This window comes from Epinephelus moara, chromosome 21 (genome assembly GCF_006386435.1).
Source record: "Epinephelus moara isolate mb chromosome 21, YSFRI_EMoa_1.0, whole genome shotgun sequence".
Lineage (NCBI taxonomy): Eukaryota > Metazoa > Chordata > Actinopteri > Perciformes > Serranidae > Epinephelus > Epinephelus moara.
This window is the reverse complement of record NC_065526.1, coordinates 38,646,784-38,666,643: the sequence shown is the minus strand read 5'-3', so window position 1 is coordinate 38,666,643 and position 19,860 is coordinate 38,646,784. Positions and strand designations below refer to the sequence as shown.

General features: G+C 40.4%; 1 protein-coding gene across 2 annotated transcripts in view; it reads right to left on the bottom strand.

Moving 5' to 3' along the window:
• The window catches only part of frrs1a (ferric-chelate reductase 1a), a 28,362-nt gene extending 11,193 nt beyond the window's left edge, over positions 1–17,169 (bottom strand). For both annotated transcript variants that reach the window (XM_050074803.1, XM_050074804.1), the window contains exons 1-13: positions 17,063–17,169; positions 13,883–14,129; positions 13,277–13,419; positions 12,926–13,020; positions 10,671–10,821; positions 10,416–10,532; positions 8,906–8,977; positions 8,545–8,643; positions 5,440–5,590; positions 4,669–4,782; positions 2,948–3,063; positions 2,655–2,741; positions 1,218–1,315 (exon numbers count right to left, since the gene is read on the bottom strand). In XM_050074803.1, coding sequence (XP_049930760.1) covers positions 1,218–1,315; positions 2,655–2,741; positions 2,948–3,063; positions 4,669–4,782; positions 5,440–5,590; positions 8,545–8,643; positions 8,906–8,977; positions 10,416–10,532; positions 10,671–10,821; positions 12,926–13,020; positions 13,277–13,419; positions 13,883–14,087 — 1,448 coding nt within the window. In that variant the 5' untranslated portion in view covers positions 14,088–14,129; positions 17,063–17,169. The remainder of the gene's footprint in view (positions 1–1,217; positions 1,316–2,654; positions 2,742–2,947; positions 3,064–4,668; positions 4,783–5,439; positions 5,591–8,544; positions 8,644–8,905; positions 8,978–10,415; positions 10,533–10,670; positions 10,822–12,925; positions 13,021–13,276; positions 13,420–13,882; positions 14,130–17,062) is intronic.
• Between the last annotated feature and the right edge of the window lie 2,691 nt (positions 17,170–19,860).

Sequence of the window (19,860 nt, the reverse complement as noted above, 5' to 3'; positions counted from 1 at the left end):
TTTTTTTTTCCCCATTAAAGGGTTTTTTTGGGGAGTTTTTCCTTATCCGCTGCGAGGGTCATAAGGACAGAGGGATGTCGTATGCTGTAAAGCCCTGTGAGGCAAATTGTGATTTGTGATATTGGGCTTTATAAATAAAATTGATTGAAATTGAATAGTTGAGCACAATGGCAGACGGACAAAGTTTGGAAACAAGTGAAAAACGGCCTAGCAAAAGAAAACGAGCGGAAACAAGTGAAAAACGGCCTAGCAAAAGAAAACGAGCTTCTCTGTCTGAGGAGGCAAAGAAGAGCAAAAAGGAGAGTGATAAAAGAAGAGGAAAAACAAGAGTAAAAGGAGAGTGATAAAAGAAGAGGAAAAACAAGAGTAAACCTCAGTCAGGCGTTCAAGACGTGGAGGGAGCTCCGTGACCAAAGAGGCTTCAAAACTGATGTCCAGCTAGCTTTCTTTCTAATGGATCAGTAAGTAACACAGCTAAATGTTAGCTATACGAGAGAGGACTGTACTGTACTGGCTGCTAGTTCATTCCTAGCTGGCCAGCATCGCAAATCGCCGCAACAAGGGACCGGGTAGCGAGTGTTGGTTGGCTGACATCCTCGTTGCCATTCTACGGCAGCCCTCGGACAGTGATACCCCCCCCCCCGTGAGGGCAGCCTTTGCAGCTACTGGGCACCCAGCATCTCCGACCGGGAGAAGTGGAGTAAAATCCTCTCCTCCACTCCCGTTTGTCTGATGAACGCCTCTCCTCTGTCAATACACTCTGCCAGCAGTTTAATAATATTGATTCAAGTTGTAACATTTGAATGTTTTAGTAGTAAGTACTATTACTATTTGCTTTTTCTTCAGATAAATCTTATAATTGTTGCTCGGTCTCTTTACTCATTTATTTAGTAGACTGTCCACACACCCTCTCATTCTACATATACATAGAGGTATGCCAGTGACTTTACAGCCTACATTTTATTGATTATCTCAGATCCCCACGGTCAATTTGGTCATTGCGACAGTGTGAGCAACACCACTGACGCTAGGTGGCGCCAAGCTAAAAAAAAAAAAACCAAATCCTATCTGTTGCCTCTTTAAGAGATGTTGAACAAGACCCACTGTGTGAACCTCCTGAATCATACAACTGATCATATGAGGCAGGCCTCAGATTATGTAAGAAATGGAGGAAGTATTACAGTTGCTACTGCATGTAAATGTAAAAGGTATTTTACCTGTGTGAGTCAGGTGATGGTCTGATCGCAGCCAATATTGGTTGAATCAGAGATAGTGTTAGAACGCAACAGCCTAGATATGGATGAACACCTGCATGCTACACACACACACACACACACACACACACACACACACACACATTCACTAGTTTTATTTACATATTCCAGTGATATAATGTCAGTGGGAGTAGGGTTGGAATCACATACAAAAACAACACAGTCCTCAGAAATCAGAGACACTGATACAAACAATATCTGTAAGTTCAGAACATGTCGTATTTTATGTGTATCTTACTATCTTATTTTACTATACAATGACGAAAACTCTGTCTGTCTGTGGGTGGGTGTGTCTGTGTGTCTGTTCCACATTTTCCTCCTCACTGACTTGGTCAATCCATGTGAAATTTGGCAGTGGTAGAGGGTCATGGGATGATGTGAATGAAGCAATATTACATCAATTGGCCAAAGGGGGGCGCTATAGCAACCGATTGAAATTGCAAACTTTGAATGGGCATATCTCATGCCCCGTATGTCGTAGAGACATGAAACTTTGCACAGAGATGCCTCTCCTCATGAGGAACAAATTTGGTCTCAAGAACCCATAATTTCCGGTATATGAATTTTCCGCCATTTTGAATTTTTTGAAAAACACTTCAAATGGATCTCTTCCTAGGAAGTTTGAGCGATCTGCATGAAACTGGGTGAACATAATCTAGGGACCAATATCTAAAGTTCCCTCTTGGCAAAAGTTGGAAAACTTACTAAAACTGAGCTTCTATAAGGCAATGAATATTGCGGAGGGCGTGGCTCATCACATAAAGGTGTATAACATCTCAAGGGTTTCACCGATCACCACGCAACTTTGTAGGCATATGACCACACATAATCTGAGGGGCCCCCTCCATTATTGACCCGATCAAACAAAATGGAGGCTCTAGAGAGCTAATTTCCTATCTAGGCCTAACCGCCATATGAATTTTTACTAAACTTGGTAGATATGTAGAACAGGATGTCTCAAGGTGCCTGGAGAAATTTAACTCTAATTGGCAACTGGGTGGCGCTATAACAACAGAAAAATGCTGGGTGGCGCTATAACAACAGAAAAATGCTTAAAAATGGCTAAAATGTGCTGTGGCTCCCCCTGTGGCTGAATGTTTGTTTTTTTTTCCTAATTTTTGGTATGACTAAGTCATGGTATGGTATGCTAAACTGTCAGTGTGTCATTCTGTCTGACCCACATTTTTCTACCCACTGACGTGGTCAATCTATGTAAAACAGCACAAGGCACCCATCAACTGTCAAAAAAGTAAAATTGTGTTTGCTGTTATATTCTTCCACCACCAGTAGAGAGAGATGCTGGATCAGTTATCAATTACTGCACAACTTGTGTTTGTATCCGTGTGTGTGTGTGTGTGTGTGTGTGTGTGTGTTCTGTACCTTGCTCCAACCTTTTCTGTAGAAAAATGGGAGGAAAAAGGCAACAAGGGTCAGAGTCACAGTTAGCATCATCAGGCCTCGGTGAACCTACACACACACACACACACACACACACACACACACACACACACGACAGCATAGCTTTTATGTCTGTCTCTGTCATTTCTTTCACTACATTTTTTATTTTGCAAAGCTGGTGTGTGTGTGTGTGTGTGTGTGTGTGTGTGTGTGTGTGTGTGTGTGTGTGTGTGCACGCACAGGTGCGTGCATATGTGTGTATGTCTAATATCTACCTGGAACCAGACTTTCTGGCCAAGCAGAGTGTGATTTGGCCAATCGGGTTTGTAGAAGCTGGCAATGAAGGTACCAACACTTCCTGTTAGCATCCAAGCTAACAGCATTAATGCACCTAGAGAAGTCAAGGCAATCAAGCAGTTATTTTCTGCAGCTACACACACTTCCCAAAGTAAACACCAAATGTTACACTGAAAACAGTTAAATACTGCCCTGCAACATCATAACGGCAAGACTATTTCATCTTCTCCTTCTGACAAAAATCTGCTGGCAGACTGACATTATCATCTTACCGAGTATCTAATTGTCTAATAATGTGTTTTCTGTCACTTGGCTTTGTGTGCATTATTGATTGCATTAAAGTGATCTGATTAGGATTATGTTGTGTTGTGGGTAACTCAGAGAAAATTGATGGAATGAAACTTTGTTAACTAGGGGTGTTATGGTTCACAAAATTCATGGTTTGGTTCGATACAATACAGCGGTGTCATGGTTCAATATATTTTTGATACAGCAAAAAGTAGGAATGCCAGAGAAATTTCCTTTATTCATAAAGTTTTAAATGTATGAAAACTAATGTAATTAGGACTTAGTTTTTTGTACAAAGCAGGAATTACTGTCTGGCTGATATGGTCTAAAATCTGGGTATAGAAAAATCAGTGATTTCTTTCTAAACACATTCTACATGTTAGAAAATACTTGTTGAAAACGTGAAAAGACTTGGAACTATGTAACATTGAACTGTGGAGTTAGACTTTTAAATTGTTTTTCACCATTTCTGTGTCCTTCGGTATAAAAACTACTTTACTACTGACATTAGAGCGCATAGTATCAGTCTCTTTTCTTTCGCCCACTGTGTGTTGGCGGCAAGTTTGCTGTATCCCACGAGCTCTCTGACACAAGCTAAAAATCACAAATGTACCGTTTGGTCTATCTGGCCGAATCGGCTAACCAGCCTGCCAGCACTTACTGCTCACTGCTGTGGGTGTGTGCTTTGAAATAACATTAGTTGCTGTTAGCCGCAGAACGAGAGGCTATCGCTGTGCAGGGGATTTTGCGCTGTGCAACCACGTGTGTGGTACTGGCTTGGCTGCTAAGGTGAGTCTGTGGTTGTGCAGCAGCTCATCCTCTGGCTCAGGGGTCGTGTCTGTTACTGAACTAAGGAGAGTCTGTAGCTGTGCGGCGGCTTATTCTTTGGCTTGATGTGTTTTTATCCACTGCTCTCTCTCTCTCTCTCTCTCAATCGCCCTCATAATTCACAGCAAAACCAAAGTGGTACAAAACACCAAGCCTGTGGGTTGTTGGAGGATCTTCTATTTCGGGTGTGGTAATGGTGTTACTAACCATCTTACAATGAGCGAGCTTAGCGTAGCTGCCCCCCAATGTGTCTCACTGGTGTAGAATGTTCTGGTTTGGGGGTGGTAGGGGCAGACAGCATGTTTCCTGTTCCATCCTGTGTGCTCCCTTGTTGAGCACAGTGGCACGGAGAGCAATATATTAAACACAATTTAAGCTATAGTTTTAGTTTACAAATGTAATAGGATAGTTCAACATATCGTTGGGTTTGTGACGTGTACCGCACCAAAAGCCTTGTACTCAGTGGTTCAATGTGAATACATGTATTGTTGCACCCCTGTTGTTAAGCCTAGATAATATGTCCCTCGGCTTATGTGGCTGCACCAGACACTGTCAGTGACCTAAACGTGAGCACTCAACAAACCATGCAGTTTCATAATGGTGGGGCCCCGGGAGCCTCTCAGGACCTCTGGGGGTCCAGTGATGTGTTTTCTGTGGGTGGAGATTAATGGCTGCTGGCTATGTTTCCATACTTCACCTGGAGGAGAGACACAAGAATGGTGCTTGTTTCAGTTTTAGTAATTACTGTATAAGTCAGTAATTTAATTCTACTAATGTCACCCCTGGTGCATTCACACCAGTGGGACATCAAAGTTTGCAATGTTATTGTTTAATAGTCATTCTAGAAATCCCAGACCTGTGAAGATCATATAAAGCTTACGGTACCTCCACAACCTTTAAACAAACAGCCAGAAAATGAATTCTTATCCGTTAAATGTGTTTTAAATATGGGACACACAAGTCAACTCAAACAACTCAAACTGCAGCATCTTCATAACATGCTCTCTTTGGAGGAAAGCAACAGTGCAAGTTAGCAAAGAATGAGAAATTGTTTGTGTTGTGTTGTGCAATCATAAATCACTTCAATCTTGAAAGGCCAATTAACCATTAACCAGAGTGTTAGAAAAAGCCAACAGTGAATAGGCCTTTGCTTTACTGTATGTGCTCATCATTTCCTGCTAATGACATCCTGCTCCCCAAATAAAACTGATACCATTCCAACCAACTTCCATGTGATATGATAAGGCTCTGGCAGATTGATAAGAACTTAAATTAGCCTCCAAGACACAGGAGAACTGTCAAGGTCAATGGGTTCTGTTTCCAAATTGACATGCGTGTGTGTATATTCTCTTACCATGCTGAGCACGTCCGCTGGCTACAAACAGAAAGTACTCTTGATTCAGATCAAAGCGTGCTGGTTCCTGATCACTCAGTTTGACTGGTCTACTAAACCTGCACTGAATCACTCCATCTGCCAGCCGCCATGACACTGAGGAGAGACCAGACTGCAAATACACACACACACATACACACACACACACACATACACACAGAACATTTAGGGTTTAAAGTGAAACTTCTATGTGTTTTAAGGCTCAGTCCTATTTTTTCATATTTTTGTGTCAACGTGACTAATGGAGGCAACAATTTTTGAAATTTGTCCAGTATTTAGAGAGAGCGCTGCAGCTGGCAGCAGCAAAACACTACAATGTAATCCCTATGGGCAATTGTGCACCGTCTAAAAGTGTTTGTTTTTGCCACTGACAGGCTCAAATTCTTATTCGAAGTGTCTGACAACATTGCGGAAAGGATCCTCTAGAGAAATGAAACAATTTTCCGTGACTTTCACTGGTCTGTTTGTGTGAGTGTGTTACAAAGTCTCCCACAAGGAGAGGTCTCATTCTAAAATCTTGCAAGAGGTGACTTGTTACATGAAATTCATATTGTGATTCTCACAATATTTTAACTTGTTGGCATATTGACATCATACTGTTACGCACTGCCCCAACAAGCATGGCTAAAAGCGAAATTATTAGTGACTCTGCAGTGGTTCCAAAAAGAGGAGCAGCTTCAGTAGTGTGGAATAAACTGTGGCGTCCTGAATATTTTATGAACAGCCCTGGACTTCTCAGACTCTTTTTGCAACTTACCGCTCAGAGGGAACTCATTCAGTGGCTCCTCTGGCAGCAGCACTGCGTCTCTCCTTCTCCACTCTTGCGATGCGCATGCAGGATTTCGGTGTTGTCGAATGATGTTGTCATAAACCTTTGATGCCGATTGCGCCTCAACAAAAAACTACATATATGTGACTGTGCAATAGTTATGGTAGCATAACAGCCTGTCACAGGTTACAGCGTGATGATTAGAGGAGTAATGGCAGAGCATAAACGTCAACGTGGAAAAAAATACAACTCAATCATACACACACAAAAAACTTAATGTTGTTGAACTACTAATATTGTATATAGAATCTGAATCTCACTCTGAGTTACTGTTTACAACCTAAAGAAATGAATATACTGAATATTTGAAGGCAAACTGTTACGCTTACATGTAATATTATATCACTTATTTTGTTGCAATTCTATGTTCTTAAATTAATGATAAAATATTTTTTATACTAATTTGTTATATTGTCAAGAATATTGTTATCCCAAAAATTCCTTGAAATATTGTGTTATTACTTTAGGGCCATGTCGCCTACCCCTATTTAGCATTGTCTAAAATATTGTCAGTGTCATGACTGATTTCTACAATGTGGAAAAAGTCACCGAGATTATAGAACAAGATTTCTCTGTGAGTGAGACTTGATTACACACACTAACAGACAGCGAAAGGTAAGAAAGAAACATTTCATTTCTCTGTAGGTTCCTTTCTGTTATGTTGTCAGACACTTGAACAATGATGATCTGAGCCTGTAAGAGGCAAAAACAAACTTGCAGTGCATGTAAAATGATGGTGCTCAGTTGCCTGTAGATTGCAGCCTGTTTCATCTCTCTCAACACCAATTTAAAAAATTTTTGACTCCATCAGTCACTTAGACACAAAAGCATTAGAAAAATGTCCACGCTGTACAGAGGCGTCTCCATGACTGAATTCAATTTCAGGAAGGGAGATTTGGGGAATTCGGTAATTAGCTTTCTTTGTAAGAAGTTGGACATCAATCTTCTGTCTGTGGGAATTAGCTGGCCTGTGTAGTATCACTGGTTATGGCTGTTTTTTGACAGGAATCGCTCCATTTAGCTGCAAGCCCTTTCACATTTCTATTTATGTACAGACTAAACTAACAAGAAATATACTACTTAATTAGTGAGTTTAAGATGTGTTAATATGTGTATTTTCTAACTTTGGACAGAGCCAGACTGGCTGTTTTCAGTCTTGATGCTAAGCTAAGCTAACCACACCATGACTCCAGCTTCCTAGTTAACACTCAGACATGAGATCAATATCAATCAGAGTCCTGCATGGATCCATTTTTGAAAACCCCCACCTGCCCATATCCGCCCAGAACTGACCCGTTACCCGTCATATGTCTAAGTCACAGCTGCACCTGCTCAAACCCGTTAATTCAAGTCCTGCAACCTGACCTACACCAGTGATTAAACACATACAGGCTACAGTCATTCACATGAATCTAGGTTCTCCGTTATTGAATTATTAATCTAGCAGAGAAAAGGTCTCTTTCACTGGCTGTGCTTGATGCTGGGATGGTGAAAACATTCAATCACTGCCAGGTTAGAAAACATTTCAGCATGCTCCCTCCACCACCATATCCTCCTTAGGTGTCTTGAACTCAATGTTCTGCCACCTCATCCTCGGGCTGCAATGTTTCATTGTTGCAGTCCTCCACGTCTGTGACAAATGTGATGACAGGGTCAAAGGTTCCACTTGTGTCAATGACTTACAAAATAAAAGGAATTGCAGCTTGATAATAGGGTAGATGCCAAAATATTGCACATATACTACACATCTTTTTCATTGATTTTATTCTAGAAAATTAAAAATATATTTTTGTTCTCATCAGCTGCCTGCCTGTGTGTAGTTCATTTTTACCTGTGCCCGTACCCGTGAATTTATATAGTATATACATATTTTTACCCATTACACAGCTTTTTGTGGATTACCCACAGGTGCCCAGCCCGGTGCTGGGAGAAAATAAGAACATTCAAAAAAGAAACTGTATGTCTGCAAGCACACCATGTCTTTGTACTCAATAGTCAATTCAATATTTTCATGAACAAAGTTGTAAAATAGAATACCATAGTAAAATTTAAAAAAAAAAAGTTTCAAGAAAAATAAGGAAAGTAAGGAGAGGTTGAAATGAGACTTTACAGCATACATGCAGTGAACATTAGTCTGTTTTCTCTTTCGCAGTCAATAACATCTACTGTACTGTTTAATGTCCAAGGCTCCCATTCTGCCCATTCGATTTATGTAGAGAAGTGTTTTCATTTCTCACCTGTGACTCGTCCTCAGGGTGTGTTCGTCCACTGACTAAGGCAGCACTCACTGATATTCCTCCCCCATCATTTATACACATGTACACATCGTCATTGCCCTGGGCACACATACACATACACATACACATACACATGTGCATAAACACAGACTTCAAAACGTATATTTTGTCATTTTCAGGTTAATATACTGTAGGTACAACATGCTGGTAAATGAATCAGAACAGAAAGTTGTTAGTGTCAGGACTCATGCAGCACACTATGGTGAAATTCTTCATCACAGCTGCAGATCTTTTTTTGATGAAGATCAACTGGGTCTATATTTGATGAAGAATGTTGTGTCACACTGAGGGACTAGCTTACCATCCATGTGTCCCAGGACAGTGCAAAGGCAACATATCCCTCTGCTGGGCCACTCAGTTCAAATATCACAGCCTGCAGAGAAAAGTGATGAAGATTCAGTGGTGACATTAATGTTAATGTGTAATTTCTATAATTTCAGATAGTTTTGATGTAACTATCAACAGTGTTCAGGAACCATAGAACAGTAAGAGGAACATACATATTTTTTCTTCATTAATTATTTGACATCGCTGTATTCTCTAAATATTTAGTGTTCAAAGAGTGGGTGTGCCTGAGATTACAGAAAGATTTCAGTGAGACCACAAAGGAATGAGAGTGAAAGCTCATCCTTCACCTTGCTAGTTTTACTATGGCAAATTTTATGTGACTGACAAAATAAAAATCTTCTGACATTGTGCTGTAAGCAGTCTAGCAGATTAACTGGCAAAAGCAACCTGGAGACAGATGTTCACATGCACACTAAAATTCCACAATTATTCTAAATATGACAATACACATAGAATTTGATACAACTCATGTAAACAGCATATTCTGAGTTAGGTCTTATTCCAAGTGAAGCATTTTCCGATTAAGACGTGGGATATGCTAATTTAATATTCAGGTTTTGGGAGCATTCTTTGGGCAAGTAGACAGCTCATTTGGAATATGCATCTCAGCATGGTTGCAGATGACAAAAGTAAGTTACAAATGTAACACGTTACAGTAATGTATTACATTTTAGCAGTAACAAGTAATATAATGTGTTACCAACAGGATTTCGGGTAATATTATTACATTTATAGTGTCACGTAATGTGTTACCACCTGAAATAAACTGTTTGTTGTTTTCAATTTTCATTGATCCACACTGCTCCACTTCCACCGATGCGCCACCAGAAAAAACATCCCCCAAAGGTTGTTTTGTCTTGTCATGTCATTATACGCTACATTACAGGCCTAGAAGGGTGCCAGTGATTGGCACATCTGGGACATAAACTGTAGACTGTAGACTTTAGACTGAGGTGCCCATCAGTCTAGTCCATTATGTGTTGTAGAGATAATAAGATGCAGTACACGCAGTTTTTTTTTGTTGCACACCCGCAGTTTTTTTTCTGGCTACCCTTGTGATCAGTAAAAACAGTCTCTTTTACAGCTGAGTAGCGTGCTTGTGCACATGTTTGAGGTCTGCTCAAGTGGAGCTCAAATGCTGCGTCTGCTCAAGGTGTGCTATTTGTAGACAGAAGTAGTAATGTTTTAGCAAAAATGCGTGTGTTTGGGAAGTACTGAGCATACAACTGGATAAATAAGACTTTGACTGCACTGCACGAGTTGTGTGAGAGTTTATTAACAGATGTTGTGATATATTTTTGCTGTTGTTAAACGTGGCCCCCGCTCACTTCAATTCATGAGGAATGTTTGCCTTTTTTGGATTCTCTGTTCACTGTGAAAGCATGAATTCAACATATCACACAGTGATTAACTGATATACAAATACTAATTTTGCGGGTGAAGTATTTCTTTAATAGTCAAACCATTTTGTCTGGTTCCTCTGTAGTCATGGACAGGAAGAAGCAGTGAGGATCTGTTGGATCACAGCCTGGAGGATCTAGCAGGCATGATTTTGATTGGCCACATCCCTCAGAAGTAAACTAAAGATGTAAAATAAGATTATTAGTCTTAATCTGTCACACTCATTTTACATTAAAGTTAATTGATTACTCTATGTTCAGACAGGAAATTGATGTCACAATTAATAATCATCAATAATAAAATGTCACAACACTCACAGGCCCAGGCAGGATGGAGGGTGTGGTTGTGGGCTGTACTGGAGGAGGTGTAGTGTCTGACTGAGGGGGTTGGGGAGTAACACCATGCTGATAGATGACTGGTCCAGGCAGCTTCACCCAAAATACATTGTAGTGGGCAACTACAGTCACACTGGAAAATATACCCATAGATACAGACAATTTGGCGAGGTCACTTCCACAATCCATATTCCCTTTTAAAATATCTAAAGGGGGATTCAGATATTTGGGGGTGTTTATTACCAGCTCCTTCAGGGATCTTTTTCTGAAGAATTTTCAGCCGTTATTAGATAAATGCCAGTCAGACTTGTCCAGATGGGCTGCCCTCCCCCTGTCCGTTGCAGGCCGAGTTAATCTTATTAAGATGGTTATTCTTCCGAAATTTCTGTATCTTTTTCAACACATCCCAATTTGTCTTAATAAATCCTTTTTTTGCTAATCTCGACCAACAACTTAACGCTTTCATTTGGCATAATAAACCAGCCCGTATTAAGAAACATATTCTTCAACTTTCTAAACCTGAAGGGGGACTAGCATTGCCAAATTTTCGTCACTACTTTTGGGCCTGGGACCTAATAAACTTCTATACTGGCTCAGTCGTGAAGGTACAGGCGCTTGTCCACCCTGGGCTCATACTGAGATATCATCTTCTTCCTGTTCTCTGCATTCTATGATTTGCTCACAGCTGCCCATAAGGTCTCACCTAACCCGGTCGTCACCAATACAATTAAAATTTGGATTCAATTCAGGAAGCAACACGGCTTACATAGGGCTTCGATTCTTGCTCTAGTCTTGAATAATCATGCATTCCTCCCTTCCTGCTCCAACCCAACTTTTCGCGTATGGTCAGATAAGGGCCTCAGAACACTTTATGACCTATATGACGAAGGTGTTTTCACATCCTTTGCATCTTTGTCAGACAAATACAGCTTCCCCAATAGCCACTTTTTTTAGTACCTTCAAATGAGACACTTTGTTCAAAAGCAGTTCCCACATTTCCAGCAGGATACGTGAAATTTTACGATGTCTACAGTTAGAGAAGTTAAGGTTCTCACAGAAGGGATCTTTGACATCGTTCCATAAAACCTGGGACCCCCTGCTATTCCTGATGATGCAGAGGACACTTCTTAAAAGAATTGGCTGGCTTATTTATTTTTATTTATTTACTTATTTATTATTTTTTTCTTCTTTATCATTCTAATATTTTACTCTATTTTGTCTTGCTCTACTTTAATTGTTTACAAATTGTATGTTGCTATGTAACAATTTAGTTGTTTACTGTGACCACATCTGACACGGGTTGTCAGGAGGGATAGTGGGATTCATGTTGGGGTTTTCTTTCACTCTAATTCAGACGCTCTGATGTGATATGAAGCTGATGTACTTTTCTGTACTGTCTGCAGAAACTGAATAAAGAAATTTGGAAAAAAATAAAAATAAATAAATACCTATTTTGCTGTGTTGACTGTTGTCATTTGTGTAATCAGTTGTAAATGTTATTCACTACCTTTAAACTGTATTTGTGCTTTGGCAACACATGTTAAATGTCATGGCAATAAAGCCTGTTGGACTGAATTGAATTGAATTGAATTGAATTGAATTGAATTGAATTGAGCTAAACTGAACCGAACTAAAATGACACAAAGAGGGTGTTACAGCACTCGGCATACCGGAACACACCACTTTATCCTGTTAAAGCCACAGTCACAATTTGGATTCATTTTTATGAAAACCCATTTTGATTTTGATTCTCATATCCAAAGACCTTGTACAAACATGAACTGCTTTGCACTGTTAACAGCAACTAGACCCAGCATCTTATTGAGACTGGTGTTGATTTGTTAACACGTGTAGCCATACTTAGCTATTAAAAGGGACTCAGTGTTTAATTGTTTTACAGTACATTTGATTTATCAATTCCCACAAATAATTATAATTCTCCCTCTCTGGGGACAAATGTGGGTTGAAAAATTTAAGAAATTATTTGCCACAGCTAGGGGGGCTAGACGGTGGTCCAGGCTCAATATTATGGGAGCGGCAGCTCCTCCTTGCCCCCGTCCAGAACTGCTATTGCTTGGCAGACAAGCTACCTAGCTGTATCGCTTAAACAACATCTTGATCTTTTGTAGTGATCTTTTGCAAAGAAAACTGTAATCATTAGGCATACTTCTGACCGGGGTGGCATCTGTTAAGCATGAGCTTGCTTTAAATAAGGATTTAGAAAGAAATAAACTCACAAAAACTGAACCTGCGTGGGAGCATCTGCAGGAGCATTCCAGATGACAACAACCTCTGTCTGTCTGGCATCACTCGTATGGCTCACTGCTGAACCCTGGACACGCACACGCACACGCACACGCACACGCACACGCACACGCACACGCACACGCACACGCACGCACACACACACACACACAAACACACACACACAGATTTTGTAATTGTATTTTCATATATTTTACAGCTTGCTGAATAATCTGAGTGTGTTATCCTTGTTTCTGGGTTTTGTGATCTATTACTTTTTTACTCTGTTGATTCTCTGTTGGCTCGTCTTGATTACTACTATGTGCCTGTGCATGTATGCATACCTTTTGCTCATTACAGGTGAGCAGCTGTGTCTTTTTCAGATTGGTCAGGGTGAAGGTGCCAGCTGTGGTTACTGAGCCCTGACTGGCTGCATCTCTGGCCTGAAGCAGAAAGCCCTCAAAATACGATGTTCCAGACAGGGTTACTGGAAAAGAGTGATTCAAAGTTAAAAACCAAAAGAAAAATGATGTTAATGTTATCAATACTTTCTATTCATTTGGTTATAAACTAATATCTTACTAAACTTGTTCTAGGACCTGTATTTGGACCAGGTTTAATCTTCAGTGCAGCCTCAAAATTTATTTGTTTGGTCAAAGTTTTATTTACATTTCTTCCCTCATTTGATACAATTACAAAAGACTATGCTGACTGGTTTCCTCCTCTTGAAGTACTGCATATTTAAAAGCATATAGTAAACTGTTTTACTAATAGGAGTAACTTTGTATAGATTCTGTTTCAGGGTAGATTTCCTGAAAGATAGGATAAAAATGAGCATAGTATATTTTTCACATTAGAAGCTTTATCACAGCACTGGGTTCATGGAAATATGTACATGCATTGGTAGTGTTGGGTTTGAACATTTCAACAAATTTGTAGTTGTTAGTCACCTTGGATGTGATCTCTGGGACTGAATGTGGTGGTGTTGGTCCCTAAGTGATAGGGGCTTTGAGTGGTTTGACCAGGGACACGATGATGGGGCTCCATGCTGCCACACACTTCACTGACCTTGCCATTGGCATAGCAGCCTGCTGGCACCCAGTAACACACCAAGACAGAGATAAAAAGAAGAAAACACAAGCCCACGGGAGACATCTACGAGATAAGGTATCAGCCGCTACACGGTGTCCAGAAAGTCTGAAATGAAAGAGACATCACACATTCCTCCAAAGAATGAATTCAACATGACCTTAACTGTTTCTCTGTATCTGACAATATGTATCCAGACTGCCATCATTACACTTTCTAACAAATCTACCAAGGATAAACCATTGAGCAGCTTTCTTCTTGCTAAAGGTCTCCACCATATTTTCATTAGACCTCAAAGTTGGTCTCTATCATGTCTTTGAAACCTCATGCTTTACGTTTGTAACACATGGAGGGTTGTATTGTTCCTCTTGAATCTGTGAGCTGCCCTAATTCAGTTATCTGATGTATCTTACTTTGCAGCCAAATTAAGTTCAGATCATTTTCAAAATGTACATTTTGACACAATACAACACTAAGGAGAAGACACCAACACACCTTAATCATCAAGAAGTCAAAATTTTTGGATCAGGTGGCAACAGCAGCAGGGCTACATCCAAGCTACATGAGCTGATCTCAAGCAGCCCATTCAACTGATGGAGCGCCTGATTAAGGCAAGGTAGTCAGCTGATAGATCTAATGAGTCCTTTTGTGCAACCAATTGGCAAATCTCATTCAGGGTGCCTTATTTAAACTGCTCTGGCCTGCCTACTGTTGCTGCTTCCACTGCAAGCGGCTTTGCAACCTTCCTCCATCCCAGCTCCTCCTTTTCTTGTTGTGTCTGACATATCATGTCATTTCTGTCAGTGATGCTGTGCTCTGCTCCCGGGGGTCTTTGCTGCTGCTCTCCCTGCGTTAGACTTTCCTTATAGGTACGTGGAAAAGCAGGGAGGCATGCTATCTCTGCCTCAGGCTTTCCTTGCATGCCTGTGGAAGTGTAGGTGTCCTCTCTGCACCTTTGGCTTTCTGCGTAGGCCCAAGGAAAGGCGGAGAGGTCAGAGAACAGAGTCATACCACCAAATATAATACTGTTTGTGAGAGACACAGTGTTGGGAGGTGTTAGGACAGATGTCAAATAAAATCTTCCTGAGAGTTCTATCCATTCAGAGCTGCAACTATGTGTTACCAGCAAAACGACATAAGTTAAGGGAGCAAAAGTCAAAGTAGGGAGGGCAGGAGTGGTGGTGGATGGGTCCAACAACCACCAACTTTCACCCGGGAGGCCGGCGTTTGCTTCCTGTAAGATTGCAAAGCCAAACCCTGTTCTTTTTTTCTAAACCCAACCACATGCGTGTGTTGCCTGGACCTAACCTTGTGCGTGTGTTGGCAAAATGTAACCACGTGCATTTGATGTTGAAGGGGGAAAAAAGTCAATTTGCAGCGTTGTACGGATGTAGTGTTATTATTATTGAAAGAGACTGCATGCAAACTGCACATTTCCTGTGAAAACAGAAGTGCATTTTGAAATCAGACAATGCATGTAACAGGCTGAAGTTGACACGGCGCCCCAGAACATCAATAACCAATGCGCCCAGGGTACCCTGCACGTCATATGACGTGGAAAGTCCATGACCAAACATCAAATAGTGACAAGGTTGGAGTGAGAATGTGTTATTATAACACAGGCAACCTGAAAGATAAAGTAGGCTACAGTAAATTGTCATTTAGCAGAGAGTGAAGAGGTTTAGCTCTAGTCAGTTAGTCTTTGACGGGACAAAGTTAAGGAAACTGGTGAATTCAGCATTTACAGTCAGTCTTTTGCAGTGTTGTGGCTATGGGGTGCCATTTCTAAATCTAAATCTAAATGGGTTTTTTTTTAAGATATTTTTTTGGGCATTTTTTGCCTTTAATGGACAGGACAGTTAAGTGTGAAAGGAGGAGAGAGAGAGGGGATGACATGCAGCAAAGGGCCACAGGCTGGACTCGAACCCGGGCCGCTGCAGCAACAGCCTTATACATGGGGTGCCTGCTCTACCACTCAGCCACCGACGCCCCAAATCTAATTGTTAAATCTAAATCTAAATGTTAAATGTTTAATCTAAATGTTCTTGGGGAAACTAAATATTTAGCTAATATTCAAATGCACACTGCCGGTCGCCGGAAGTACCAAAATATAAATCAAATAACTAAGTAAAACCAAACTCAAAGTACAGGTCAAATAAAATTTCTGTCATTTTAGGTAGTTATTATCACACGATGTATGTTCAAGTGTTCATTTTCTCCAATTAGTTTGGTTTTAATTTGTTATTTGATGCTATAAACACAGTCTGACCACCTGGGCTTTTATTTTGGTACTTCCGGCAAACAGCAGTGAGCATTTGCATATTAGCTAAATATTTCGTTTCCCCAAGCACATTTAGATTTAACATCGAACATTTAGATTCAGATTTAACATTTAGATTTAACATTTAGATTTAGATTTAACATTTAGGTTTAACATCTGATATTTAGATTTAACTGTGACATTATATTTAACATATTTCAAATATTGCTGTAAATGTGGTAAAAAGTGACCTTAAAAAGTTCACACCACTTTTTTAAACATTGTTTGAAGTTAAATGTGGCAAAATGTTGCTGTTACTTTACATCAAATCATCAGTCAGCATACCGTTGCATGCATCTACACTCCACTTCACAGTTAACATACACTTATATTCACTTCATCTAACAGTGCTATCAGAGATGCATACTGTAAGTCTTAGTTACAATATAACACACTACTCAATCTCATGTGACTAACCATTCAATATTTTGAGGAAATTTAATGCAGAATTGAAGATGTTATTCATTACTAAATTTAGAGAAATAATGTGACTTAGGCAGCACTTCCCCCTGTCACTGCACCTACCAACAGGTTCTCCCTTCTCCTCATCTCTGAGCCACATCAAAACATATCTCAGCATTTATTGCCTCGGTGATCCTACACATTATTCAGGACACGTCATAAATTAGACAGGACAGCAAGGGACATTTAAACACTAAACAGAAAGGTTTCCATTCTATAACAATGCCTTTGTGAGGACAAGACGGGTTGCTGTACTCACCCCCTCCTGCTGCAGTACTGAAGACGCAAAGATTTCCAAGTGTGACTATATATGTGTTAGCACAATGTCATTTCCCCTGTGCCGTGTGTGTGTGTGTGTGTGTGTGTGTTATTGCAGCAGTTTACAGCCTGATGGATGGACTTTTGGAACATCCTGATATGAGTTTCATTCCAGAGCAAGTGTCATTACTTTATCACGTGTACATTCCATTTACAGCTATAGACTGTTTCAACATAAACACTCTAAATGTGTTTCCTGTCAGAATGTTTTTAACCCAGTAGCTGACAGGAATAACCCTAACCCCTAACCCTAGAAGTAACAGATAGGCTACCAAAGCTGTTGCCCTAGTAACACAACATAAAAGATTCCATATACAAATACTGTACCTCAATTAGAGTATATTTTATCTGAAAAAGTATAAATATACAGTATATACAGTATTGATCTGTTAACATGAAAAAGTTATTCTCATAATATAAGGCAATTATAATTAAATTACAAGCAAACCAGGACACACAAGCTTTAAGACAGCATAGGGATGGAGTTGATACCAAGTCAGGCTCCTTTTAATACCTGTTGTTTGTTTCCTCTTTCCAAATGGCTCCCCATTCATTTCACTAATAGTTTCTCACCAGACAGATATACTGAAAAAGCTCCTCAGGCTTCTGTGGTGGATGTTCTACTACATCCTGTTGGATTTGCAGTGTGCAAGCCTGCATGATTTTCTGACTATTCTGACCCACAGTCCTCTGCGCAGCGGACATTACATCGACTGACCCACAGATGACATCTTGACAGCTCATTTACAGCTGTTTAACGTGAATCGCAGTGGCGGATGACAGCGCATTCAAGTAACCAGTGACCAGTCGAACAGTAAAAATGGGAATATTAATTGTTTAAACGAACAAAATAATCATAAATATTACAAACTATAAGAATAACAATAAAGAGAACTGCAGATGCAATTTCCAGTCCAGTTGCCTACGATATAGCACTTACGATTACCATGACCTGGATGACTGAGAATCTTCACCGACACGAATGCACACAGTCTTTTTTTTCTTTCTTTTTTTTTTTTTTGTCCCCAGCATGTCACATGACCTGCACCTCTGACTGTGGCCACTATTCCAAAGTCGCTGCACAGCTCAGTGTTCTTAGGAAGTTGGGTTCCTTTGGTTCCCAGTATTTTGTTTCTGTCAAGCACTTCTTTGAAAGCTAAAATGGCTACGGCTCCATGGCTGCAATACAGCATTAGTACTGTTAGTTACACCCGTGTTTGGCAAGTCAAAGGGCCTTTCCAAAACCGGACCCTACCCACTGTCATTCTGTGGTGGAATTCATCTCCGTCTGTAGTCACCTTCACAGTTGAGTGAAGAAATCTTCATTAAGATGTAGGGAATAAATACAGCAGCAAGCTTTGGGACAAACTTCCCTCTCTGCAGCCTCAAGAGGAACTGTATTAACTTTGGTACCATGGAGAGAAATAAAACTTTCTCCCATTTTATGTTCTTCATATGTATTTGTAGCTTACTTGTTTACTTGCTGTCCTTTTCCTTTACTTCTGTCCTTGGCAGCATGTTGTACCTCTCCCCATGAAATGTTCATGACTCCTCCACCTCCAGTGTCACGGTTCTCCACCAGGTGGTTTTGGGCCTCCTAGGTTGTCTTTGCATCCATTTGTGAAAGACTTCCATTCTCATCATGTCTGTTTTGACCATGTGCCAATTCTCCAAACTGTACAGTGGAGAGACTTGACATTGCTGTTATACAAGAGCATCTTGGTTTTAGGCTACTGTATATTGCTTGGATCTCCAAATCGACCAGAGTTAGGAGAAGGCAACATGAGCTTTTCCCAACCTTGCCTTAATGTCTTTTTGGTCCCTCCGTCCTTACTGATGAGGCTGCCCAGTCCTCTACAGACTCAAGTGGTTCCCCATTCACAAGATTGGGTGCTATGGGGGTGGTGTTTACACATATCACTTTTGTTTTAGAGGTGTTGATGTTGAGTCCAACCTGTCTGGCAAGGTTGTTGAACCTGTCTTTTTTAGCCTGCATGTTGGGGTGGTTGGTTGAAAGGAGAGCGAGACTGTCGGTGAAGTCGAGATCTTCCAACTGGGAGAATAGGGTCCACTGGGTGCTTCTGGGTTTGATTGCAGTAGTGTTGGTTGTGATGCAGTCCATGGTTAGAGGGAAGAGGGTAGGAGAGATGATCCACTTCTGTCCTGCTCCAAACTAAACGGGAAACCACTCAGAAAGGGTATTACCCATGGTGACATTGCACTCTCTTCCAGAGAGTGTTTCGGTGTACACTGTCAATGTCCTTGTAGCACTTAAATTTAATCTTTATGTGCTGCTATTGATTTGAAATTTTTGTATATCTTTTTATCATTAGAAATACACATAAATCAATAAACTGATGAATAAATAAATAAACTAGAAAAGCACTTGGAGAGCGCAGACCTCCGCCAAGCAGCTGGGATTTCCCACCATTTTATTATTTTATCCACTTCGCTTCAACTGATCACCACCAAAATTGTATCATCTGTTCCTTGTCCCATTATCAACCTTTCCTGAAATTTTCATCAAAATCCTTTCACAACTTTTTGAGTTATTTTGCAGACAAACAAACAGACAAACAAACAGACAAACGCCAGCGAAAACATAACCTCCTTGGCGGAGGTAATAAATAAATAAATACATAAACAAAAATAAAACTTGCTCCTATGCTTCTTTGATGGCATTTCTTTTTTTCTTTTCTGTCTTCTTTGTATACATCTTCTTGCTTTTCACTCTGTTTA